Source organism: Scleropages formosus, chromosome 15, assembly GCF_900964775.1.
Source record: "Scleropages formosus chromosome 15, fSclFor1.1, whole genome shotgun sequence".
Lineage (NCBI taxonomy): Eukaryota > Metazoa > Chordata > Actinopteri > Osteoglossiformes > Osteoglossidae > Scleropages > Scleropages formosus.
The window spans coordinates 6,013,074-6,040,138 of NC_041820.1; the positions used below are offsets into that span (position 1 = coordinate 6,013,074).

At 47.9% G+C, this 27,065-nt stretch overlaps 2 protein-coding genes across 5 annotated transcripts in view; both read left to right on the plus strand.

The window, feature by feature from the left end:
- LOC108923070 (probable palmitoyltransferase ZDHHC14) overlaps positions 1-13,590 on the plus strand; it is a 40,307-nt gene extending 26,717 nt beyond the window's left edge. For 2 of the 3 annotated variants that reach the window (XM_018733538.2, XM_018733546.2), the window contains exons 4-10: positions 1,550-1,708; positions 3,081-3,218; positions 3,639-3,687; positions 5,088-5,190; positions 5,676-5,785; positions 8,083-8,185; positions 12,395-13,590. In XM_018733538.2, coding sequence (XP_018589054.1) covers positions 1,550-1,708; positions 3,081-3,218; positions 3,639-3,687; positions 5,088-5,190; positions 5,676-5,785; positions 8,083-8,185; positions 12,395-12,817 — 1,085 coding nt within the window. In that variant the 3' untranslated portion in view covers positions 12,818-13,590. The remainder of the gene's footprint in view (positions 1-1,549; positions 1,709-3,080; positions 3,219-3,638; positions 3,688-5,087; positions 5,191-5,675; positions 5,786-8,082; positions 8,186-12,394) is intronic. The other variant, XM_018733556.2, reaches the window with a different exon arrangement.
- A 10,335-nt stretch (positions 13,591-23,925) lies between these two features.
- On the plus strand, positions 23,926-26,592 carry LOC108921662 (uncharacterized). 2 transcript variants are annotated; one of them, XM_029258263.1, is made up of 4 exons: positions 23,926-23,948; positions 24,060-24,595; positions 25,647-25,693; positions 26,110-26,592. In XM_029258263.1, exons 2-4 carry the CDS (start codon positions 24,086-24,088, stop codon positions 26,210-26,212), a joined length of 660 nt encoding a protein of 219 aa, XP_029114096.1. In that variant the 5' UTR covers positions 23,926-23,948; positions 24,060-24,085; the 3' UTR covers positions 26,213-26,592. The 2 variants fall into 2 exon arrangements, with proteins under 2 accessions (XP_029114096.1, XP_029114095.1); XM_029258262.1 differs by having other exon boundaries at positions 23,936-24,595.
- Positions 26,593-27,065: the final 473 nt, after the last annotated feature.

Consider the following 27,065-nt stretch of genomic DNA (forward strand, 5'->3'; position numbering starts at 1 on the left):
TAATTGTAGGTAGACTAACAAGTTGTTTTGGAGCAAAGCGTCAGATAAGTGAATAAATGTAAATGTTAGTAATTAGCTTTGTGTCCAGACGTGTCATCCGATGAGAAGATGTACTGTAAAGTGTTGTGTGTAGTGACTGTGTCGTCTACCATGCTGGGTGTGAGAAGAATTGGTATGCTGGGAAGCTCGCCGAGCTCCTCGCAGCCTCTTCGCCTGGTCGGATCACGGTACGATAGAGGCATCACGCTCCAGGTGACAGGCGATTGGAGGTGCAGCAGCTCCATGTGGGCAGAGAGGAGAGCGAGGAGGCGGCACTGTGGTGGGAGAGTGACTCAGAGGCGCGGGGGACGGGGTGGCGGCCAGAGAGGGAGGCCTGGGAGAGGAGCTGCTGTGAACAACTTGCAAATGTCAAGGAGCTGAAAATGCGTGGAGGTTCGCTGCCTTTCGGGAAGGAGTAGTCCGTCCGTCCATTGATCACTCAGTATTTGGCCAGTTAACCGGTGGATTGAGACACACACAGGTGTTAGCACTACTCAGCCAGAGACTTGGGTCAGGTTCTGACCACAGGGTGACTGTCCCCCTCCTGGACCTTACCTGGCAGGATCAGTATCTGAGAGTGTGTGTTCATACACACACACAGATGACGCACAGATGACCCCCAGAACCCCTGATTCAGTGCTGGGACACATTGATACAAAGCAACACACACTTCCCCTGTCCAGAACATACGCACATTTTGCAGTGAAGTTCTTGAATGTGGCACATTGGAAGACAAGTCGTAATTATGTGTTTGGGTCCGAGAAGGACGAACAGAATGGAGAGAAGATAGACCTGTTTGTTGGATTATTGTCATCTGATACAGAACCTTTTTTAATTTTTTTTTTTTATTTATTTATTTATTTATTTATTTATTTATTTATTTAAAAAAATACGGTCTGAGAAGATATGCAGCGAGAACGTCTGTCTCATCAGAAATCGGTCGATAGCACCACGAGAACATCGGTGTGTGAGTCAGATTGTACCGGGAACGCCGCCACCTTGTTGCTCATCACTGTGCAAGGACAGCTTTTGGCAGGACGAGACGCCTGTGACGAGGCAGGGAGACCGCCGGGCGCTACAGCGCTGTCACCGATACAGAGGTGCACATTTTCAGAACTGCAGGCCAGCGGGCTTCGTTCGAGCAGGGGTTCGATTTTAATCCCAACGCTGATGAGAGAGGGGTTCACCTTACTGGGGCAGCAGCTCTAACCCCTGCCCCACCTACTCAGATCACAGGTTTAAATCAGTCAGACTGAGAGGTGGGTCCTGTTTCTGAAGATGACTGAACAGCATATTGTCTGAAGGTGACCAGTGATCAAAGGTGCCTCGCAGCACATCCCACGATGCAGTGCTTTGGGCTGGCGGCTGGTCTCGGGTCCGGAGTGCACAAGGAGGCTGGGGAGCAAGAGCGCCACCGGAAGGCCTCATCAGAACAGTACTTTGGCATGCAAGGTGTGGTGCTTGTTTCACAGTGTGTAACCCTTGTCGCGCTCTCTGTCACCCTGTCCAGACGTCGCCAATGGCTCCAGCTCCGGGGGATTCCGGCCTCCCCCCAGGACGAAGGAGGTGCTCATCAACGGGCAGACGGTGAAGCTCAAGTACTGCTTCACCTGCAAGATCTTCAGACCACCTCGTGCCTCCCACTGCAGTCTGTGCGACAACTGTGTGGGTGAGTGTGTGTGTATGTGTGTGTGTACGGTATGTGTGTGCGAGAGAGGAGGGAGGGTGTGGTGGCGCCAGCTCAAACAACCCCATTAGAACAGATGTGATGGCTGCACGAACAAGTCAGACAGGTGTACCAGGTAATCCTGACTCGTCAGACTGTTTGTCACAAGGATTTCCCAGCAGAGAGTGACTGGTGGAGCTGGGGAGGAAATGGAAGGAGAACAAGAAAGAATTTATTCAGTCTCATTTCTGAGATCTCGACGTGTATTTTGTAGATTAGAGGGTCTATGTAACGGGAGTCCTATTTATTCGGGTGTGTGTGGGAGCAGTGGCTCAGCCAGTTAAGTGCTCCCAGGGAAAAGGGACCACGGTGCTGAAAAGAGGCGCTGATTTGCGGAACTGAGTGGCGCTTGGGCGACCGGGAGCTCTGCCACAATGGTTGTGTTTGTTTAGATGTTTGTCTGGTTGTGTATCCGCCCGCTGCCGCCCCACAGGCTATTGTTTTTCAGCCTTTTATAGCATTCCTGGAATTCTGTGCCGCAGTTGTTCTCTGTCTGGCAAACACAACACACAAGCTATGCAAAGAGGTACAGGGAAGGAGGGTGTGTTGCGGGGAGCGCTCCCCCAGCAAGATCCTGACTCACCCCGCTCTACCCCCTGGTCCTACTATGGTAGACCCGCAGTAGGGTAGGGGTGCCCCCCTATGTCAGAAGTGACCAAAAGGGCACTGAGGAGTCCATGGAGACTCAGGTCTGCTGTTCCTAGGTGTTTCCACTGAGGTCACTGGAGTCCTGAAGACAGAACTGTGACGCTGTGACATTGACATACATAGTAGGAGTATGGAGGGGTAACGGACATGGGCTACCTGAACTGTAGCATCGACAGCAAGGTACACTTCAGCTCTGACTTCGACGTTCTTCTCACACTGAAACGGATGGATTGATGGCAAGTGTGTCCATGTTCACAGAGGATTGACTGTGACTGAGACAAACTAAGCGCATCACTGTCCAACAAAGACTGAGACAAATCCAAGACCAGCAGAGACAGATTACTAGGCTGTGCAGTGGCACCTCAGGATGTCTCACTGCCCAATGGGCTGCTGCAGTTGGTTGGTCGAGTGCTCACAGGTGTCCATCACCCAACACAGCAAATTTGATTGACAGAAACAGGAGGTGTGAGGCTGAACCGAACCAGAACCCCATCTCTGAAATCTCCTTTCGTTTTGGCTCGGCAGCTGTGTGAGTAGCTGAGCTGTGTGTTGTGTTTGCTCCCCCAGCTCTGAGGTGGGTGTCGGGTGAGCCAGGAGGTAAGCGGCAGTCGGAAAGGCGGGCCCAGCTAACAGTTGCTTCTTGTCCCCTCTCCCCCCACCCCCACAGAGCGATTCGACCACCACTGCCCCTGGGTGGGCAACTGCGTGGGCAGAAGGAACTACCGTTTCTTCTACATGTTCATCCTCTCGCTGTCCTTCCTCACCATCTTCATCTTCGCCTTTGTTATCACCCACGTCATCCTGCGTAAGTGGCCCGCCGGAGATTCTCCCTCCCCCCATCGTACCTAAGTGGGCGTTATGATGCATTTTGTACTGGTACATACTGTACAAATAAAAACATCAGAGTGAGGTGGTAAGAAATGTATGGCGAGTCACGCTGACACAGCGGGCCGAGGAATCGGCGATACAAGGGTGGAGACGGCGTTCGGAAGGAGCCTCCTCACCTGAGTGTAGAAGAACGATCCTTTGCATAAATGCGGATCGTGAATTGAACACGTCTTAAGATTGGGTAAAATAATCCCTGCAGTGGTTTCGCCAGCTCACACTTCAAGTGTCATGTGAGAAGCGCAGGAATAGCACAACCCCTGTCCCCTACACACACAGTGCCTTGATGTAAAGTACTGTGGTTGTTTCACTGTGCTCTCTCTCCCTCTTTCCCCTCCAGGGTCCCAAAGCTCGGGCTTCCTCACTGCATTGAAAGACAGTCCTGCCAGATATCCTTTCTATCTGTCTGTGAGCACAAAGGGTGGAGTCGAACCCCTCGGTCAGTGTTCTGGCCCATCGTCGGCCATGGAAGACCTCTGGAGCCCACCTGCTGTTGTGCTGCACTGTGGCATCTCTCGGAGATACCCTGCATCCCTCCTAGCAGACATTGTCTCCCGAAGCCCCCCGCTGACTTCTGCACTCCTGCTGTGGGGAAGGAAGGGAAGCGGTCGTCGCGGTCGTCACGCTGCGCCTTTTAGGAGGCGAACAGCACCCCAGGGTGATCATCCCCGGCCCCCTTTTCCTGGTATTCATGTGGCAAACAGAGCTTTGTGCTGCTCGCGGTGGGAGTTGGTCGGAGTTGGAGGAACACAGCGCTCAGTGTTCTCCCTCGATTCTGCCAGACAGGTCTCTTCACTCCGTAGGGTTTATTAAATGATCTGCTACAGAAGATGAGCCATTAAAGTGCCAATTTATTTCTGTACATCTGAGTTCTTTCAGCCCATGTTCCCTATTGAGATGCTGTAACTGGTGGCGTTAATTGGTGATTTTACTGTTTGTTGTTATTTATTATGAATCCCTCTACCAGCCCATCTTGCCTTTGATGCCACAGGGGCATCTTTGAGAAAAATGGAGGGGAGGTTTGGTCCTCCTCCTGCCTCCACCCCAACAACTCATTTTCTGGATTTTGAGTGAAGAAATATTTGCAGTATCTTTTTCCTGTGGTTAGAGGGGACATTTGTGAAGTGAGCTCTGAAAAACAGACCTTGCTGAGAGACACTGGCTTAAAAAAAAAAATTAATTTCCAATATAACGGTTTTAGAAAATGGTTTTTCGTTAAATTTTATTTGCATTTATTCATTTAGCTGATGCTTTTCTCCAAAGCAGCTTACAGCATTAAGCTACTTAGTTATTTACCCATTTATACAGGTGGGTAATTTTACTGTAAGTAACTTGCTCAAGGGTATGATGCTAGAGGTGGGATTTGAACCTGTGACCTTTGGGTCCAAAGGCAGCAGCTCTAACCAACTATGCTACCAGCTGCCCCTCATGTTTCTGTGGGGTGGAGTTCAGGGGCTCATTTATCCCATTCAAGTGGGAACAAACATTTGCGTGTGTAGTTCTGCGTCACCCGTCGCCGCAGCGGCTTCCTGCTGCACCGACAATCATGTGACATACTAACGTTCATACACGCTGTGGGCTCTGGAGACACACGAGTGCGTTATATGTGGTCCTCACAGCTCCTGTAACAGCTACACTTCAGACTCGACTCCGTGTTTGTCCCTCTTGGGATGCGTTTGGTTTATCGCCTCCCCTCCCAAGGCGGCCTTGTTTTGCAGCTGTTCGCTACACTGGTTAAACAGCAGCCGTTGGCCATGACATTGAGTACTCTTCCTTGACTTAGCATCACCGTGCTGGAGGTGGTGGTTTGCTTCTTCTCCGTGTGGTCCATAGTCGGCCTGTCTGGGTTCCACACTTACCTGATCAGCTCCAATCAGACCACGAACGAAGATGTGAGTATCGAGATGTATCCCCTCTTGTTTCTACATTCCAGGTGTGAAGGAGAATTTGTCAAGTCCCGCTCACTGGCTCGTACCTTCGGGGTCCTCTGCCGTCTGATGACTAACTGGGAGACCATCTGTTTACATGAGTTGTGGACTCCCACCTGGATGTGTTTAGCTTTGTTTACAGGTGGCTTGCTTCAGTGCCCTTGGAGGCTTTTTCCAAGCTCACTAACCTGCTGTCGTAAACATGTTGGCAGCAGTGAAAATTGTGGAATGCAAGTAATTAATTCCCCCCCCCCGCTTTTGAGCAATCGTGGTGTGTCAGCATATTTATCATGTTTGTGTGAGAGGAAAGTCTTCCCAGCTGCACAAAGATGAGAATAAATAAGCGAAAAAAAGTCATACCACCGAATTTGAAAAGTTAGAAAGTTCAACACGTAGAACCTGCAGTTACCGGCACTGCTGAACTGCTTTGCTTTTCTTCCTCCCTCCAGATTAAAGGGTCGTGGTCATCAAAGCGAGGGAAAGACAACTACAATCCCTACAGCTATGGCAACATCTTCACAAACTGCTGTGCGGCACTCTGCAGCCCCCTTCCACCCAGGTGACTCCTGTAGCATGACTGGCCACCTCCGGGGGGTGCTATAATATCACCTAAGGCTTTGCGTGTTACTCGTGTCATTTTCTTTGCGTGTTTGTACGAGCACGTGTCTGCGACAGCACGGTCGGAACACACGTTCACAGGCAGAACCACAGGGCAAAACCCATCCCAGAGACACAGTGGAGCTGAATGGCGCCGAATCTCGATGTAGGTTCTGCGTCTCCGCCGAAGACCAGAGGCCCAGCACCGTTCGCTCAGCAGCCTCCGGACGAGACGCCCCCCTCTTTGAGGGTCCCCTGCGTGCTTCTTAATGAGCCGACGCCCGATCACGCGAGTGGAAGAAGATCGCTGCCCCTGCATTTTCTCGTCTCTAATGTTGTGCGCAGAGCCCAAATGGGCTTTTCGTGATCCTCTCAAAGGCGAGGGTACTGCGAAGGAGCTTTTACTCCAGCTCCGATTACGCTCAACTGCACGACTGCACTGCCTTCCTCAACAGGGCACCAGGATTTTTACCTAACAGAACTGCACACAAGTGTTGGAATGGAATGAATATTTCTGAGCTTCAGGCTTCTTTGACAAGTTTCTCTTTATTTTCATGAATTGCGGAGTTTTTAAAACTGTCCCAAGATTGATGGATGGGAGCAGCTGTGTTTAAAATGGCTTGTATGGTTATATCGCAGGATACTGCTGGTTGTGTTGGCTTTTCCCTAGTTAAAGAAAAACATTTTCCGAGGTAGAAAATTACTGTCCCAGCAACTAAACTCAAATTCTTGGTGACAGGTTTCACATTTTCCCTTCCATTTTTGAGCTTATGTTCATAGCAAGATAAAGGGTTATAGGAATCAGTTACAGCAACAGCATAAAACTGGACCAGACTCACTGTGTACGAACACTCATCACTTTGTCTTCCCAAGATCAGATTCCTTCCCCCTTTTCATCTGCTCTGCAGTAATTTGACATATGACATTAATCAGTCTAGATTTTCATTAACCCAGTCTGATAGATCAGGTCTTGGCCAGTGATGTTCAGTCAGGTGCGGTGAACTGTGACTGTATGTGAAAGTTGCACCAAGCAGCTGCTTGAGAGATCCTTAGATGCACTGCATTGTGGGAAATGTGTACCCACACTCTCAGTTGTGGTCATTCATTTAAATGTGACACATTTTGCCCTCCTCAAGCCAGTCCACATATAGATCACACAAATTTAATTTATTTCACATGCACTGGGTCCTTCATTTTTGTGAGTTCTGCGAACAGCTTGCTGTTACATATAGACACAGTAAACCTTGAGAAGAAAAGACAACTGTGAAATAAATCTTTAATTTTGGCTTTTATTCATGATTTAAAGTAGAAGAAAAAAGTTAAACACATAATGAAAAAAATATTGTTTCTCCCTCTATTCCATTTGTAGATTTTAGGAAAAAGGCTCATGTAGAATAGTGAGGAAACTTTTGCATAAAGGGCTGGTTTTGCTAATATAGCCACATGTGGGATTCAAAATAAGGGTCATTTAGGGGTGAACTTGTGATGGGCTTGGAACGAATTGCAATTTTTCCCCATAAGAAATAATGCAATAACTTCATTATCTGTTTTATTACATTTGTTCTGTTTTCAGCAATGGACTAAGACTGAATAATGGGCCAGATAAGTGTGTATGACGTCCTATGGTACTCGAGGTAACAAAAGCCCCATGTTTTCGGAACAGGCTCTTTGATCATTAGCTGACAGGTTGATAACCTGCAAGGATTCAGTGCCATCTTCAGCTTCCAGAAACAGCAGAATGTCCAGTCTTGGTTGACTGACGATGCTAAACGGGAGACACGCTGGTACTGTTGAGTTGGGTCTGGCTCACCCTGCAACGGGGAGCTCTCCGATTCTGTCTTTTCCGATTCCCTGCCCCCCAGTTGTCACCCCAGATGTGCAAGAGTGCTCCAGGAAGAACGGAGTTGGCCCCGCCCTCGCCGCACACACGTTTTAAAGAGCAGCACATCTCATGCACACGGGACCTCCACAAACTCATGTAATAAACACACGTTTCAGGTTCGGACGTAACCTAATCTGTGGGACCATCTGGCTTTCACGCCACGTTGAACGGACTGAAGATGAACCCTCCCCGGTGTTGACAGCCCCACTGATTGGCCGTTTTCCACTTGTTGGTGTGCTGGGGAAAAGGAGTTTGTCTGCAGAAGAATATTTAATGAGTAATTCATACAGGGCTCTTACCGGGGTATTCGGCGGAACTTGGCACCCTCTGTTCTTGTGAGTTTAATATTGATTTCCTTTTCTCGCTCTCCCTTTTAGTCTGATAGACAGACGAGGCTTCATCCAGCCAGACACGCCACAGCCTGCACCCCCCACCAACGGGATCACCATGTACGGAGCTACGCAGTCTCAGAGCCACATGGTAAGAGTCAGTCGTAGCCAGATGTGCTTCCTGTAGATGTGTCCCGGTGTGTATGAGTGTATGCAGCACAAAAAATCTCTGCAGTGTTCAACAGGCATTAAAAGTGATCCTGGCCGTGGTTGGAAGGAGACGGTTAAACTGAGGATGCTACCAGGGGCATCCTTACTCGGTGCCTGTTCGTCTTTGACCTCCTGTCCTCCTTCTTGTTTGTTGCTCATTGTTCTTCACTGTAACACACCACCTCCTTCAGCTCGCACCCTGCCTGACCTGCTCTCACCCATTAGCGTGGACTACGAAAGTGTCGCTGTAGGATTTCCAGCAGTCACTCTCTGATGTGGTGTATCATCTTCCTCCAGCACAGCAGATGGGGAGTGTTCTGTCCTCCTTCACCCTGTCTGTGTGAATGAGATCCTCCCTGATGTCAGTGCACTTGTGATGCTGTTTTTCAATCTGGTCACACTGTTGGTAAAACAAAGTGCCAAAGCCATGAAAACCAGAATTTCATTTTGGTTCTAAGATGAGATTCGTCATTTCGAGATGTACAATTTTATATTGCGGTGTAATTGCGATCCTGTACATTTCCGTAAATGAGAATGAAACCAGCATCCCTCCGCGTGTCGTAGAGTAAGAATCCAGGCACCAGTGCAATTCCAGTTAGTTCTCTCCACCGTCCCAGTATAACCCGGGCTTGTAAATAAGTCCCTTGCCGAGGGAAGCTAGAAGTACGCAAGTTGTCCAGCGCACAAAAACAGGCTATGAAACATGTTCCTTCAGCAGCAGTGAAGGGTCTGAATAGGTCTGCTTTGAGAATCAGAAGCAGCTGTTAAGTTATGGGCATTTTCCTTTTTTCTGCGTTTGTGGTTCTTCCCCCACCCCGGGGCCCAAGAGCCCTGCTGACCCCTTGACTCCAGTACAAGAGGATGTTTATTGCAGAGGTGGGGGGGGTGTAATAACTACTGGGCTCTTGGCAGGGCTAGTATTACACGCTGCGTTAACACAATAACATTTTCTGTTTCTGCTTTTGGTGTAACCGTTCTACAAACAGAAACCCTAAAATGCAGAACTTTTTTCACCCTTCCATGTCAGAGCATGGTTTACAGCGTTGCTTTTCATCTCTCAAGTTATAAATACAGTAGTGATCAGAAATCTGGAACCAATTTAGCTTGTCGCTCCAAGTTACTTTAACTTCAAAGCCACAATGAGCCAAAGTGTACAGATGTCCCTTGGTTTGCTTGTAAGGTCATGTAAAAATGTGACACAGCTGTCCATCCCATAAGCATTTCCAGTGAGGTTTGTCCTCTAGAATCTGTAACACTCAGGAGCACCAAGCAGTAGCTGTCAACACCTAAAGCAAGTTGAGTTAATGGGGTCCCACACTCCTCTCTTTTCCTTTGTTTCGGTGTATAAATGCTGATTGCATTTGCTCTGCGACTACTGGAAATTTCAGAAAATACCTAAGTGAAGGAAACTTGATTTTAAAAATCAATTTATAACTCGACTGTATTTTGAGAAGCCTGGTGTACAGTATGTGCTGGTTTTTGTTCACGCGGATGTCTAGGTTATTTACCAAGATGAGAAATTCTTTGCAGAGCGGAAGTAGTGTTAAACTTTTTTGGGGGAAAGAAATTCAGCTCTTTGAAAAACTTTTGTGAACCATTCTCGGCTCTTTAAAGTTTCCAGGAAAGCATTTGCTGGTGTGCAGCAGTCAGCTGGGCGAATCTTCCCTTTGTTGTACCCATCTCAATTGAGCAGGCTAAGAATCATGGTAAATATTACCCTGGGCAAAAGGTTTGCATACCCTGCTGAGTTTGTTCGTTCTCTTCGTAGAACATCAGCGGGCAAGCTAGGGTAGGATTGCAGACGGGAACCTCCAACAGTTTTTCTTGCGCCAAATTTGACCTCACGCCGCTACAGTCCTCGTCCAGTGTTGTTTCTGTTTTGTTTGGGCGATTCGCTGAACAACCACGTTACAGCAAGGTAAAAGCTCGGCAGAGACGAGAACCAGAGTCCGCCGGGGTCTGCGAGGATCTGCGCTCAAGGCCACTGTTCCGAAGTAAAATCTTCGACGACAGACCGGGTGGGATTCGCCCAAATCCTTCTCGTAATTCAAATCTGACAGCTTTAAAACTCAGCCAGCCTGATATTTAAAGATGAAGAGAACTAAAAATACTGGTATCCTGCCAAGTTTTCATTTGCTGTTGGCTTTGTGACATGATGCTTATCTCTGAAGTTTATAAATGTTTCCACTGTTTTTGTTGAAAGGACATTGTAGCACCGCAGCAGGAGGCCATGTGATGCTACTGATGTCGCTATGGTTATTTCTTAGTTTATTTTTACAAACTGATAGTGACACTCAAAGGCTTTAATTTGTAGCGTGTCACAGATCACGTGTTTTGATTGTGATCAGAATGATTCTCATGCCAGAAGCCACCGTTACCTTGGTCTCCCGCAGTCGTACCAGGTACAGCGTTGAACCCTGTCAAGCGAGAGATGTGTTTTCACACTATAACATAAATACATGGGGCCCCTTTCCAGGCAGTAATGATTCTGCGTCGACTCACTTTTGTGTCCACTCATCCTGCTCGCTGTGCGATGCACAACTAATAGCATTAAGAGCAACGATCGGTCGCTCTGTCTCATCCGTCTTGTAAGCACATGGGAGAGACGTTTGTGATCTTCTTGCAGGATAACATGTCAAAGTGAAAAAAAATTCTGGCTCATGTTCAATTATTTCTGAATTTAAGTGCTTTTCTGTGCTGTGAAAAAGAACCGCTCGCATCTCCCTGCCCTCACACCCTGTGTGTGTACCCATTATGTCTGTGTCCCTCTTGCTCCTGCTGCTTCTGCCACGTAAAGTACAGTGTCTCTCTCTCCTGTTGCCCCTCCTCGCAGTGCTCCTAGAATGTTCCACCGTAACGCCCCTCCTCCAGTCTTAATGGGAGACGATCAATGCGTCACCATGCTCCTCGCTCCGTCCACGTCGTGCTCCGCACCCGGGACCAAGAGCCCCACGAAATGGAGGCTCTTGGATGGAGAACGTTTGGTCAGGGGACCAGGGCACATTGTTGAGCCTCGCCCCATTACAAATGTCTTGACTAATAATTTGATTTCCTTTGCCTCATTAAGTTCGGCATGGAGTCCTGGCTCCCTCCTCAAGGGGTTCCTTTGTTCCCTGTCCTGCCACCCCACAGCCGGCCAGCCCCCCAACCCCATAACCTACTTCCGATGTGCTACAGAGCCTCAGCCTCATAGCCAGAATGATACCACTCGATCAGGACTGATTGTTACAAGCAGCTCGGTGTTCAGTGGTAGGGCTCGACTTTCGGGGGGGAGCTCTATAATTCTACTGTATAGCACTCATTCAGGGTGTGTGTGTGTGTGTGTGTGTGTGTGTGTGTGTCCTTGCACTCAGCATCCCACTTTGAAATTCCTATGTTCATACGGGTTAGAAATGGAGGTGAGCAGGGAGGAGGCGGAAGGATGGAGATCTCAGGCTGGGGGTTCAGGCTGCACCTCTGTGTGAGACGTCCACCTAGCGGTTCAATGAATGATTGATCCATCCACCCCCTCCTCCATTACCGGCCTGCTTTATTGATCTGTGTGCTCGTTTCCTCAGCGATGCCGCTGCTACTCAACGGCTCATTTTTCCTGCGTTCCTCGAGTGGGGGGAAAAAACCAGCCATGACTTTCACCATGTTTATGTCTCCTTTAGTCGAGCAAAGGGTTTTGGGGGGTTTTTTTTTTTTTTTTTTTGTTTAAGTCGAGTCTTATTTAATGTTTGAATGAGAAGTTTTCGCTGGTAGCATTTGTCACTTGTGTGTTTTTATTATAATGTATAATTACAAGGATACGTCAAACGCCAGTAATGAGCTGCGTTGCCCGTTTTAGCATCGTGGAGCTCATGGCTCAGCTCTGCTCTCTATACAAGCAGAGCTCGTAGTCTGAGATACACTTGAAGTTTCTTTAACCAGTTGTTCACTTTGCAGTTTGTTTGGTGGCTCTTGGCTTTTAACCAGAACACTAACTTCCTGTCTTTTTCTCTTCCCCCATCTACCCCTATTTAACCCTTTTTACCCCCAACCCTCTTTGTCTTCTGATCTTTTTTTTTTTTTTATTTTTTTTTTTTTTTAAACCCCATTTTATTCTGCTTTCATCCTGTGTTACCGCCCCCCCTCCCCCTCCCCCTCCCCCCCTCTTATCCCAACTCAGTGTGACCAAGACCAGTGCATTCAGAGCACCAAATTCGTTTTGCAGGCTGCGGCCACACCCTTGCTTCAGAGTGAGCCGGTCATGATGAGCGATGAGCCCTCACTGCCGGGCCGGACCTCCCTGGGCGCAGCGTGTGCCTCCCTGCCCCTGGGCCAGCCCACCCCACCCACCTCCACTCCCAGTCTCAGCTGCGATGCAGACCTGCTGCCCCTGCAGGGCAACCACGTCGAGGGGCAGCACCACTTCCTGACTCCAGAGGAGGCACCGTCCCCACCCGGCATGCTGCACTGCGGCAGTCCCATGGGCCAGGGCCACCCCCACGGTCACGCCCCCGGTCACGGTGTGCCCTTCTACAGCCCGGCCAGCCAAGACTCCCTGCACGAGGATTCCGTCAGAGGGCTGGTCAAACTCAGCTCGGTCTAGTCCGTCCATCCGTCTGTGCCCTACCCCACGTCCAGCTCTCAAAACCCCTCTCCAGTTCACCTTGCCAAAGCCCGGTTCAGTCCAGCGTCATTTGGCTACCGACCATCCCCAGAGCCCCGCTTGAGCAGCGTGGTGGTCGCCCTCGTCCTTCGAGCCGGGGTCGGCGCTCCAGCTGAGGGTGAACGCGCACGTTCACGGCGAGATCCTCCGCTCCTCTCCAACCCTGTGGAGTTGTGGGAGTTGGCAGGGGGTTGGACACATGCCGAGCGAGATGGCATCGCATCAGGTGTCTCAAAGGAATCAAGACACAATGATCAGGACTGCTGAACACTCAACAGAAATGCTGCTTCTCTCTGCCTGTTCTGTTGTGGGTCTGGCCAGCGCTCCTCTCCGAAGCGGCACGAGGCCAATGGGCCGACCGCACATGGACCGTGCCGTTGCCTTTCTGTCGCACACTCCCTTGTGGACTGTTAAAGGTGAAATCAGTAACTGAAGTTACTGTCTTGTGTTGCATATCATTTAATTTTTTTTTATGTTTCATGCTTAAAGAAAACATGGTATTGTGTTGTGCCATACAGGGACATTTTTTTTTCCTTCAGTTGTTGAACTTCCTGTGGATATTAATAAAATCACAACTTTTTATCAGCAGTGTAGTCAATCCTGAGGCTTAACTGATCGTCCCCCCAGGAGAACCACGCAAGTGGTTCCTCCCTCCTTTGTCGTTGATTTACACTGAACTGTCACCCGAAGTGCTGTAACGTACGACCTGGTCAGGAACCCACAAAAACTCAAATGTGGTTGTGAGTAAATAGGCTTGAAATATGCATTTTCTTACAATTAATATTTAATAATTTAGTTAATGCTCATTTTCAGCACAACTTGCAGTATTAAACTACTACTTGCAAGGATTGTACATGTGGGTGATTACTATATTAATTCATGTTAAGTGCCATGTTCAAGGGCACTACAGCAGCAGCCGGATTCAAACCCGGCTCCTTCTGGGCCGTGGTGGCGGTTCTAACCGCTGTGCCAACTGCTGTCCGTGTCCAGTCCCTGAAACACAGCATGTCAGTTTTCCAATAATCCTTCAGCAATGTTTTTTTTTGTGTTCCTGGACACTGAAAGTTGTAGGATTGGGGTTATTGTTTAAAGGGCTCAGTTTCCCTTCGGCCACATTGATTTACTCCTCAGTTTGATGAGCAACAAAGGGAATCGTTGGATTACCTTGAAAGCAGCTCTTACCTGCTCTCCGGCGGCCGCTGGAGCCAACGAAATGTCTCGACCAGTAGATTTTTTTTTTTTTTTTTTGTTTACCATGTTTCCTATAGAGCAGATAACAGAATTGCTGAGAAGGTGACCAAAGGCTGGACCCCAATCCCCCCCCCCCCCCCCCTTTGCCACATGCTTCAGGATCGATCGATGGAGTCGCAGTTTGTCCCGGTACGTTTACCCATTCGCTGAACAACTGAAATTGTTCATTTGGCACTCGCCTCCAGGAGCAATTGGCACCATTTCTGTCCAACGCGATGTCCATGAATGAGTCCTGTAACGCCTCTTTCTTGTGTGGATTTCCATCGTCTGAAGGCCGTTGTGCCGGGCAACTACAGCGACCGTAAACTTACAAAGATGGTCAGAAATAAAAAGCGGGAGGGGGGAAAAACCTTCCTATTATTTTTGAAGACCACCATTTGGGAAATAAAGCTCCAGTTTTCATTTTGCATTTAACAAATTAATGTCCACGGAAGCCTTCCGGGAAGGTTCTCGAAAGAAAGGACGAGAGAGAAGCTGTGCTGGACTCGAGACTCCACCGATGGTGTAACGATCGTTACCTGGAGTTATGACCTTTTACGTTGGTGGCTTCTAACTGTAACACTTTAAATATCGGTAAGTTTGCGTTAAAATGTATACCTTTGATACTGCGCTGTCCATAATTCCTGGCCCCATCGCCTGCATTATATGGGGTCCACAGTGTAGTTATTGAAATATTGTTCAGGATTTCTATTTTTTAATATTTGGAAGAGTTCGCTCCTGGCTTGGCAGTCGGATCGACCGGGTGAGTTATTGCAGTGATAAAGACTTAAAGGCCAGAAAGGCCAGAAAGCCCAGCAAAGCGCACGTGAACAATCGATGAGAAGACGTCGAGTTCAGCGCAAAAGGTTCCTGCTCTGTAATAAATGTTATCTTGTCCCCACAGCACCACATCCACTCATTTGGATTGTTTCTTCAAAGATGACTCAATAGAGCTCCCTTAGTGCTTCATTTATTTCACATTATTAAGAGCATAATATATGGGGCCATTTTTATTGCTTGCGTGGGAAATTCTTTCACTCGTGTTCAATCTGAGTCGTTTGTCTAAGATCACTTAGTGTGAGGTTTGTACGCGAAGCTTCTTAAAATAATTTACGCATTTCTGCAGCTAGTCATTTTACTGTATCTGTTCAGGATAAGTACCTTGACCAAGGGTACTACAGCAGGAGGGACAGGACTGAAACTCAGGCCCTTTGAGAGAGGTGGTGACTCTAACCATTGCGCCACCTGGTGCCCTGTCTAGGTATCGCGCCAATGCGGTCCACGCACGACAAAATGGAACAGCTGCCTTTTTCACCAGCAGGGGGCGACAAAGCAGTTCCATCAGCGAATGATGACCACTGCTACCCTTCTACTCATCACTTGAGAGTGGAGGATGAGCAGCGGCTGTTTCCCTGCAGCCAGCCAGTGCAAGACTGATGTATTAGATGAACGTATTAATCAAGCGTGTTAACTGGTTACGCCAGCAGTTGTTTGTATAGCTGGGTATTTATTGTCTTGATCGGTTCTCCAGTAGTGTTACACCAGGGGTTGGGGTTTGAACCAAGTCCAAGGTGGTGGTGGTTCTACCTGTTGCAGCACCTTGAAAGGATACAAATGTAAAGGGAGGCTAAACAGGGCACTGCAGGCACCATCGGGGACTGACCTTTAAGCGCAGGTACGTTGGATTACCTGCAGGGCCAGGAAAGCCCTGTGCTCCTTGGTGCTCCAGCACCTGATGCTTCCAAAGTGTTTGGGGGCAGAAATCAGTGTTATGGAGCATTTTGTACAACTGCCACCCTCTTAGCCATCCCTCGGTGAGCTCAGAAAGGAGGAGCGGCAGTAGGGGAAAAGCCCTGGGGGGGGAGGGGCACCAATAGAGAGCACAGCTTTGTATGGAGTCAGAGATTCGGTGCTGGGAAGGCAGGGGTGGATCCCAAAAGGTAGCGGGAGGAGAGATGCGTGATTAAAGAGCGAAAAGGAGGAATGATGGAGGGGAAAAAAGACAACTTTACTCTTATGTAAATTCAATCTGCTCTGGAGTCCTAGAGGAACAAAAATCAGTCCACTGTCACGTTTTGATGTTTCTCACCAACCTCTAGGTGCCCGAAATCTCACCTATAACAGCCACCAGGACTGTGAGGGAAGGGAGGACCCTAGAGCCTTGAAGAGGCCCCCGTGCCGCGGAGATGATGCCCCCTACGGCCCACGTGTGCACATGACACCGAGCATTTGGGTGAGCCCGGTAGAGTCGGCCGGTTTCCATGGCAACACGGGCAAATAACATCAGCCGTTATTCCCAAAAAAGTTGCATATTTCCGTAAATGTTGCGGTTTCTACGTCAAGCGCATGACCGTAAATGAACGCGACGACTAGGGGAGCTTCCCTCGCGAAGCTATTTTAATGAAATCCAGACGACTCATCCGCCGCCAGCTTTAATGACAGTGACAGAGGTTTTGTTTAGCCGCAGACATGAGGCTCATTGAGCCAAACCCAGGAAAGTCAGGAACCTTAGACGACGTTTCACTGGTGGAAATAAACTTCCACAGCTCACTCCATTTTAGGAGATTTCTCTGCGATGGAGCTCTCGATTTCTGGTGTCTGCCGATTGCTAAGTGGGTAACACACACACACACACACACACACACACACACACACACACACACACACACACACACACACTCTCTCTCTCTCTCTACCAGAAAGTTCAGTGATGGAAAGCTTTAACATGGTAAAAGGGCTTTACGTAGTTTTAAACCTATTGTGGAACGTAGCAACTAATGTCTAGATTTTACTGGTCGGTCACAGAACCAAATCTCAGAACAGTTCTACAGGTTACGGTTTAAAGTGCGTATATATATTTACACTGTAAAACATCCCCAAAGCAGTGCAGAGTACATGGTGTCATCCACGGAAATTTAATCTTCAACCCGGCCGAAAAATGCATCCCCTTCCCCAGTCTGGATGAAACTAAAGTGAAGGTTCCTGTTCGTCTCCAGAAACCCAAACAAACGTGAAACGCGAGGCGACTGCGGCCTCCGAGAACCTGAGGGTACGAGTGAGGAAGGTGGAAGGAGCACTTCGGCTAAACCTCCCGGAGTGCGGTGGTGCGAAAGGCTCTGGCAGGAGCTCCGTTTCACATTTCGCAAGAGCCGTGTGTCACGTTGCTTTGACCTTTGAGTGGATATTCGATGTTAAAAAAAACACCGGATTGGTTTGCCGTTTCCTCATCTCCGTTTGCATAAGAAACGGGACCCGGGAGAGCCGGATCTTCAGAGGAACGGTTTACCGTGTCGAACGTGCCGGATGCAGCCGAGCTTCCCGCTGCCTTCCCTTCGCCTCGCTAGTCAGCCGGGCTCCGGGGAAGGAACCTCGCGAGGGTTCGAGGGTTCAGGCCGCCACCGTTTAGAAGCCCCACCTTCACCTCAACTTGCATCTCTCAGGGCTGCAAACGTGGTAACCGTAGCAACCTCTGTTTCACTGTTAGTAAGGGTGGATCAGTCCCAAGATGCAGGCTTCACTCCCTTCAGCTGGTCACCAGTTCACAGGTAGAAACAATCAAAACGGAAACGGGGGGGGTTCCGTCGTACTGACGCACCTCACCGTGGTGTGCGGCACAGGTGGACGAGCAGAAGTGCCTTAATTCCACACACCTGGGAAGTTCGCTCTGTTAAACAGAGACATGGTCCATGAACCGCGAAAGAGTGAACTTTCCAAAAAAAAAAAAAAAGCTTCAAGTGTGGTGAAGGTAGTGGCTGGTTTTCTGTTACATTATTATTATTATTATTATTAGCTGTTCCTGTATGTGACAATTCACTCCAACACCACTTACAATGTGGGATTTCTACACTAAGCTGCTTTAAATGATTTACCCATTTATACAGCAGGGTAGTTTTTACTGCATCACTTCAAGGTGAGCGCTTTGGTGAAGGGTACTGCAGAGGGATCGGAACCCATGTCTTGCTCATATAAGGCAGGATCTCTAGCCACTGCGCCATCTGCTGGCCCCACTGATTACACAGCCAGTGACTCCTTACCTATTTAAAGGGGAAAAAAATCATCAGTGTGGGTTGTGAGGATTAGTATTTGATGCTGTGAATTAAGGTTGTGGGACGGAAACGACAGCGTGTCCTCTGACCTTCCCTTCTCTGTTTGGAAAATGCGTGATCTGCTGAGAGACACCTGTGAATATCCTCGCTACGGCTTCGCGAGCGTAGCGGGAATTAAATCGAAGGCGCCACACGGCCAGCGGGCAGCACGGAAGCGTAGGATCAACAGCGCGACTGCGCGCAGCTCGTGTTCCTACAAGTGCGGTCAAGCCCCGGTTGCTGCCTAGTCCCAAGACGAGAAGAAGAACAACCGAGGTCTCGGACGGTACTTCCAACCCGAAACCAACTGCTTTCCGAGAAATGCGAGGCCGTCTACGGGGTTGTAGTTTGCATGGCGGCCCAGACCCAGGGCAAGGTCGTAGGATGACCACAGGATGACCACAGGCTGCTGAGAGCAGCAATAAAAGGCTGACCACAAGGAGCTTCCTCTCCATGGTTGGTACTCTTGACCGCCCCCACATATGACACATGCGTGACCATAAACATGTGTATGTGTCAAAGAGCTGGTTTCCCCGCTTAATTCTTTCTTTGGTTCCTCCCCAACACACACACACACAAAAACACTTTCAGATTCTGACTAACCAAACTGCTCTCCTGACCTTATTGTGTGGTCATTAAGATTGTGGATCTTTCTAGAAACATTAGAGCTTCCAAAAAAAGCTCTATGTAAATCAGTGCCATTATTTCACTCCTACTATTAACTCCTATATTATCCTGCTACAAAAACTTTTGTTTTTGCAAATGCCTCCTTAATTCTATTTACATATAACAAGCCAAACTCGAGCTGTTACAAGTGCCCTCCTCCTTCCTGAATATGTTTTCCCAAGTAAGTCCTCAAAAAGATGCGCAGATATGTACGAGACGTTATTTTCTGTTGGATATTTGTATGTATGAGAGTAAATAGAAAAAAAAAAAAAAAAATTCCAAATCATCATTATAAAAAACACAGTAGCGGATACTTTTTGACTTACCCTCATAAAAGGCAGTTCAGGACTTAGAAAAACCCTTTTTTCCTCCCTGGAAAATGAGGCCCCTGCGGAGCTTTGTGGTGTAAGTTGAGTTCAATGCACGTCCGGGTTCGCGCTGGAAAAATCACCGCGTTTTACCTCGCCGCCCTTTCTCGAATACCCTCCGAAAGGCAGCTGACGTCGGAAACATTCCTATGGAATATCGCTTACGTATCCAGGGATGTACACACGCGTGTATTTGTACTGCACGAAATACCGTGTTTTTGGGAGCCTTTTGAGACCGGCTGAATGGAGAAGTAGAAACTGGTGATACGTTAATAGTGTCGGTGGAAAAGATTTTGTTCTGGCCTCTGCTCCTCCACACAGAGGTCTGTGCAAGAACATCGACGCCACAGTTGTTTTGCTAAGGTCTTGCGTTTGGGCCTTGAGAGGCGACGCCTTCCCTCCCTCCGTTAGGCCGAAACGCTGATTTAGTGTCCAGATGTGCTCGGTTCTTCTGAGACACGCAGCGCTTTCCCAGACAGGAGCTGCTCAGCGACGCCACGTACGGCATAAACGTTCTCGTCTCCGGAGTGCGGTAAACGGACCTCGACCTGGTCCATAAAACTTTTCCCTGCTCCTTGGAATAATTTACTGTATGGAATCAATGTCACTGTAATAATATGCAGGTAATAAAAAAAAAAAAGAAAAAACCTGAAAAACCAAGTTGGCAGAAAATATTTGCGTACACGTAAACGGCTGTCGAAGTCGAGACGCACGCTGTCCCACGGTGTTTTTAAGACCTTTTGACCTCGTCGTTTCGCAGCAGAACGCACTTGAAGAACAGGAATAGACCTCCTGCGTCCAGCCTGGAATTCGCCTCTTTCGGTAGCAGGAAAAAAAACCAGAGCTGTGGCCGAGTGAACCTGGGTGTCGTGTTTGTTCTAGGCACTGATGTGTGTAATGACCGAGTGCCTAGAAACAGAGTAGATTCCTGCTAAATTATCCCGCCCGCCCCGGGCGCCGAAATAAAGGCCCCGGCCTGGGCTCGGTGGCACCTGCCTCGGCTCCTGGAGCCGAGAGCCGCGAACGAGGGACGTCGGAGCGGTCCCTCAGTGGTCGTCCCGTATCGCCGCGAAGCCCTGAGGGGTCCTTTGTGTCCTGGACGCACCAAACAAAGGCTTTGCGTGGAGCCTCTGCGAAGCCCACTCGGCCCACGCGGAAGGCCCAGAGGATATGACGTCATCCCTCAGCGTCAGGTGGGTCAAATGACTGCACCTTAGACCTGCTTTCCTCTGCCCTCATCCTTCCCAACACAGGTGGGTAAAATGTACATTTTCTCCAAGGTCCTGAGATCATAGGGACCGTTTCTCATTATTCTATAATCCAGATCCATTGAAATGTGTCCTTAGATTTTATGTGGATACTTATGGAAAACTTCAGCATATTATAAACTTAATAAGGAAAAAATATGTATGACATTAATGTCTTAAAGAAGCCTGCAATTAAGAATTATTCCTATAAAACATATTCCAGTATTGGTTAACGTCTTGTTTCATTTGTGCATCTCACGCAGGGGACTGTACTATATACTATATGGAAACTCTTTAAGAGAATATTACGTACATTACTAATGTGATACTAAATAATTCAGAAGTACTTCTTTCAATAGTTAAACTCTGAGCTAAAGCGATCCAGTCCATGATGAAGGTGCAGTACGTTGGCTCCTTGGCTCACGAATACAACTGATGGCACAAGTCTGTTCGTGAATCAATGTGTTTGAAAATCCAAAGTCACTTTCACTGCTAAGTCTCAATCAGTAAACAATTTATAATAGAGACATCTCTCGATTTATTGACAGGTTACAATCCGCAAAATTCTCAGGTAGCGCTATAATAAATAAATACTTTGTGAGCTTTTTAATTCTGCGCCTCTATTTAACATCAAACTAAACTGAAAGCGAAAATGACAAAAAAAAATCACTGCCTCCAGAAACTTGTTTAATTACAACTGTTCAGCGATTCATCCCATAAATGCAGAAGGTTGAGAATCTTTTTAGTGACTGGTGGCCCTTAGGAACAGCCAACACGACCTGTAAACACTGCGGAAAGGAGTTGAGTTTCTGCAGTGCCACACTTTATTGTGTCTGGGCATATTTTACAGCAATCGCTCGAAACAACAAGCAAAGCTACTTTGCACTTTCTGTACAACAAACAGAAACCTTAGAAAACAGATAAAATGCATATAAAAATAAACTGAAAAATGTAAATCTTGGAAAAGTCGTAACAGCTATTCGGCGGTGCTCGTTAAGACACTTTCCTAGACTTTACCTAGTACATTGCTCCCTTTTGTGACCGTATCTCACTCTAAAATACTTGTTAGACGTTCAGTACTGCACATTGTAAGTGAAAATCAGAAGGTACAAAAAGCAAAAATATCTTTAATTTTCTAAAAGAAACTTCTGCACCAATAAACCAACTAGCAGATTGGGTTCCCGCCCACAAAATGAGAGAGCATGACATCCTTAAAGTGACAGTACAACCTTAATATCAAATGGAGAAAGTGAGGAAAAGAAGAAGCAGAACCCCGTCAGACTATCCAGCACTGACATCGCCCAAGCGGTGGGGACGTTGTCTCGCGCAGTAATAAAAAAGTTTAACGATACAGATGTCCCTTAGTTTATAGGTTCACAGTGTGCGTTAGTGTGATTCTTACAGAACCTATAAACAAAGGGAATATACACACACACACAGTCTGAAACCGCTTCTCCCGAGTGGGGTCACCGTGCACCGGAACCTAACTCGGCAACACAGGGTGCAAGGCCGAAGGGGGAAAGGGACACACCATGGAAGGGACAGTCCGCCGTAAGGCGCTCCGCACAGAGCTCGAGCCCCAGACCCGCCGCACAGCGGGACCCGACCAAACCCGCTGCGCCACCCCTCAATATATATATATAGAGGCCTATACAGTTTTTAAAATCTCCCTCTCACCCCTTTATGGGGTAGTGTGTGTGTGTCTTCGTCAAGTTCAGTTCATCTACCAGAGACCTTGGAATTTGAGGGTTCTGCTCGGTATCCTAGCTGTTCCGAGGACCGCGCTATATACAGTATATATACAGTACATATATACTCTACATATAGTGATGAAGAAATGTTCACTTTTTAGTTTGTGATGTAATAAAATTAAGCCTTGTTTTACATTACTGAAAATATCATCTCTGCTACAAACTAGCAGTCGATCCTGATTATTCACTGATCCACGTGCAGTATGTAACCGTCTTTTTACCACTTTCAGCTTTGTTTATTGTGTCCACTTTGGTTTCCATGGCAACAGCGCCCTCTTATTCACTGTTACGGTCACCGAGTAACTGCGGACACCGGGTGTAAACATCGTGGAAGGGAATTGAATGGAGGTGGTCCGTCACCCCCTTTCTTTCTGCTTTTACTGGCATCTGTACACCGGTCCAGTGAACACAGATCACTTTTCTCTCTACTACTGCAAAGAGAAATTTGAGGGGGGAAAAGAAACGTGAGGGAAACATGCCATTTTTGGGAAGGAAAATGTTGAATTTTTTTTTTTTTTTTTCCCCCCCAACCAATTTCGTAACTGATCTTTTCGTAATCCGAGAGTAAACGTGTGTGTGTTTGTGTGTGTGTTTTACAGCAGTGAGAAGACGGGTTTGTTGGGTCGATGCCTCCTGCTGCTCTGCACTCATTCACTCACTGTGCTGCTATAATGAACGCAGAGGAAACTGCAAATGACCCAAAATACAGTAACTGCTGCTGAAGACAGACAGTAGTAGTGAAACGAACGCAGTAAGGATCAAGATAGGAAGGGTAAGAGAAGTACTCTACATGATATTGCATGTTTCCTCTCTTAATTCGCCCCAAGTGTCTCAGTCTATCTAGCAGGTGCTGTAGCGCTTAGGGTCGCAGCTTTACCTTCCATCCCGAAGGCTACCGGTTCGAAACCCCCGGGCTTAGGCTTAGCAGGTACCTACCCTGAACTGTTCCAGTAAAGAAATGATGCTGTATAAATAGGTAAACAGGCCGGGTAAGGCTGATTATGTGAAACTACAGAACACCTTGGGGATAGAGGGGTCAGATACATAAATAGAAATCAATCTTATAATAAGTTAATGGAAAATCAAGGCACCGCAGAAATAAAAACTTAAAAAAAAAAAAAAAATCTACAGTTGAGTGTCCGCGTTGGCGACGTGTCCAGTTATTGGGGGGGAAGGGGAGGGGCGGGGGGTTCTGCGCTACTCGTTTCACTGTTTGCAGCACTTTTTGGTCCATATTGCAGCGCGAGGGGACCGTATCATAGAGAACGGTCCTTATTATTACGTCTGTACGGGGACTGTGTAATACTGAGAGCTGATTATAGAGCAAGCGGTGTGTGGAACGCGAGTGACGGAAATGGGCGGTTCGTTCCGTGGGCTGCGACCCCACATCGTACTGGTGTGCGTGAGAACTGACCGGGCTCACAGTCTAGATTTCCTTCCGCCTGCATCTCTTGCTAGTCCGCAAACATTTGCAGATGGATCGGGACGGAGGAGGAAGGTTTTACTGGGCGCTGTGACCTCGGCTAGTATACAAGGATTTTTTTCTTTTTTTTTTTTATAATTAAAATTTTTCCATCGTTTTTCTCCGGGAACTGCAGAATGGGGAGTTCCTGGAGCTTCACCCACTAACGGAGCTGCAGCCGCAGGACTCGAACTCTCGCTCTGTGGACGCGCAGCTGTGGGTGGTGGAGCGGAACCCTGGACTCGAGGAGCCGCGTGATCTGGTGCGTAAAGGTGGACCTTTTTACGGCGGGGGGGGACAGCGGCAGGACCTGGACACTTGAGGGCACTCCGGACGCCAGACGTGATGTGACGGTGTTGTGTTCTGTCCGCAGATCCTGTAACCCCCCTCAGGAGTGTCATGGGGAGCGTGAGCAGCAGGTGGAAGAGGGTCGCGCCCGCATCTCCAGCCCAGGATCCTCCTGCGCTCTGCGGGTCCTTCGGTGTCCAGAGCGTCTCCGGCCACAGCCGTTCGCGATCCGCGGGGGGACTCGACAGGCACAGCGAAGGACTCGATTCCCAGTCATCAGCCGATGGAGAGGAGGACTTGAGCGCCGAGCTGGATCGAATACTGGCCGAGTACCAAGTACTGGAGTCGAGCGACAGCGCGCAGAGGAGAGCAGCGCTCCCACGTGACGGGTTTGGATCATCTTCTGGTCGTGATGACGGAAGGGACTTGAAATGGACTCCTCTCTCACAGAGGTCAGAAGTGACCCAAAAACCGGCGTCCTCCGGAGACTCGGAGTCTGGAAGGGTCCGAGAGGAGGAGGACGACGAGGGTGAAGAGGATGATGAAGAGGAGGACTGCAGCTCCGGCACACGGCGGCTCTCCAAACGCGCGCCTCATCGTGTCCCTGAGCCTTGTGCAAACGTGAGTCCTGGTTACTTGTTACTGCTCGCTCAAAAACACTCACCATAAAATCCATCCGTCCAATTCCAAGAACCGCTTGTCCTGAGCAGGATTGCGATAGTCCGGAGCCTATCCCGCCCGGAAGCACGGGGCGCAACACTGCACTGGTGTTTAGGGGGACACTGGCTGGTACACCCTGGACGGGACGCCAGTCCACGGCGGGGTAGCCACGCACAGTCACTCCCACGCTAAGGGTAATGTAGAGTCAGCAGTCCACCGGAGCTGCGTGTCTGTGGGAGGAAACCGGGGCACCCGCAGGAAACCCACGCAGACACAGAACCTAGTACAAACTGCGCGCAGCACAGACTGAGCGGGGATCGAACCCACCTTCTTTGGCGCCACAGAGGCGCGTGTGAGGGGGGTGCCGTCGGGCAAAAATATTTGCAAAAAATAACTTGTCGCTATAAGTATGTCATATAACTAATGGTGCAAAATGCGGGATGACGCATGTGGCTTCATTCATGTAATATTTTCTCGCTCGTGTTGACAGTTAGTCCTCAAGTGATGTGCAGCAGTGGTGCACGGAGAAAGAGGTGCATTTTACACTTACATGATTTATTCGTCGAGCATTTGACACGTGATGGTGACCTCTCAAAATCTTTACTTTCTTCAAGACATGAAGGACCACATTTAGAAGAAAACAGTCATTTTTTGTCTCTGCAGTGTTTTCCTAATAAATTAAAGTACTTAAAACAATCGAGGGTGGAGTAAAAAAAAAAAATCAAGATCACCCCATAATTGGCACTGTTTCTTGAACAAGGCTTTTTTAACAGCGAGGTGTTCTAAAAAAATAAATAAATAAATAAATAAAAATCAACTGAATTAAGGCCTGTGAGTTTCAGACTTTAGATTAGAATTAAATAAAATTCTCCTTGTTGCACGTTGCATTTCACCTGCAGATACTGATGAAAAAACAACTCAGACAAAAACCTTAATCTCTCTTATGTTAACAATTTAACTGGACAAAGAAGTAAACAGTGAACATATTTTCTCAATAAACATTTTTTGTCAGGATATGAAGGGTTTGCAGGACCTCGCGTGCACCAGGAAAACAGACTCGTAAGTACATGTTTAATTATTTACTCTTGCAGCTCTTTGATACATGACACTGATGTTGGTAAGAATAAGGAAATATCAGATTAGCTATGTATATTTAAATAATGTTAGTGCCATGAGGAAAGTGTCTCCCTTGTGACTGACCTTTTTCTGAACACATCACATGTTTGTTGCAATGTACCAAAAATAAACTGCTCTTCTATATTCTCGACTCTCTCGATATGAAAACACAACGTATGGCTTTTCTGATATTAGAGACACTGAGTTTTAGCAGCGAAAGCCTAAATATGAACATTAACCATGATATCAGAAATCAAAGCCAACCCATGGATTCTGCATTAATTTTTAAGGGAGATTTAGTGGTGTGGGGTAATTTACTGCCTTCTCTTCTCGTCTCTCTTCGCTCATTTCTTCCAAAGGGTCCCCGGAAGCTGTGGGGATTCTTTAGTCACCATGCCCGTGATCCAGTATGACAAATCTGAAGAGGACCTCATGGAGACCATTGAGAGGGAATTCAGTTGACTGTGCTCAGAGGAAGTACCTGCTTTTCAGTGTAGAACCACTGTCCGCACCACAGTAGGCTCTAAATCTGCTGAGTCAGAGAAAGAAGCCTCCAGTGAAATTCAGGATGTAAACACAAATGTTGTGGGACATGGAGGTGAATCAGGAGCACCTCTGTCTTGAGATTTTGTCCTGCCGTAGGCAAATGAACTGTTCTGATTAAGAGCACTCGACTCTCCGACACATCGACAACCTCTGGCCACGCGACCACCGGAATGATCTGATCTGTGACACAGGATTCTGTCTTAATCACTTCAAGAAGCTGAAGGGAAACTTAGAAATCTGGGTTTGGACCTGATCATGTGAATCTTAACCCATGTGACTGAAAAGCGATGTCTGCCCCCCACAACCGAATCAATGCCAATCTAATGTGGCTGCGGTGAGTCCTGTGGACACGTGGATCCCAGAGGACCGGTGGGCACCTGTGACTCACCTGTGATGACCCACCGTTGGGCAGAAGCTGTGCTTTCTCCAGGTGTTGCCATGGTTACAGTTTCTCTAGGAATATTTAACATGCTGCAGGCTGCCCTGCCCACGGTTAATGCAGTAAATGATTTGTCACTTCAACACGATTTTCAGCCTCATGGACATTCCTATTCATTTTAACAATCTTCGTCGTATTTTTTTTTTTTTTCCTGCATGTTGCTTCCTGCAGACCTTTTATATCATGCAGTGCTGCTGTAATAAAATGTGAAAACACATGAAAATAATTTATGCACGTGTTTAATCTGCATGGACTGTGTTTGCACACAATGGCACTTATAGATGCCTTCCATAAAACTTTGGAAATTGTATTCAGGGTTAACAGCGAAGA

Bases quoted from the DNA above. Each gene is read 5' to 3' on its own strand.
- LOC108921662 (XM_029258263.1), top strand. From the start codon at position 24,086: ATGGGGAGCGTGAGCAGCAGGTGGAAGAGGGTCGCGCCCGCATCTCCA. The intron at 24,596-25,646 runs GTGAGTCCTGGT...ATTTTTTGTCAG, and splicing joins TCCCTGAGCCTTGTGCAAAC to GATATGAAGGGTTTGCAGGA. The intron at 25,694-26,109 runs GTAAGTACATGT...TTTCTTCCAAAG, and splicing joins TGCACCAGGAAAACAGACTC to GGTCCCCGGAAGCTGTGGGG.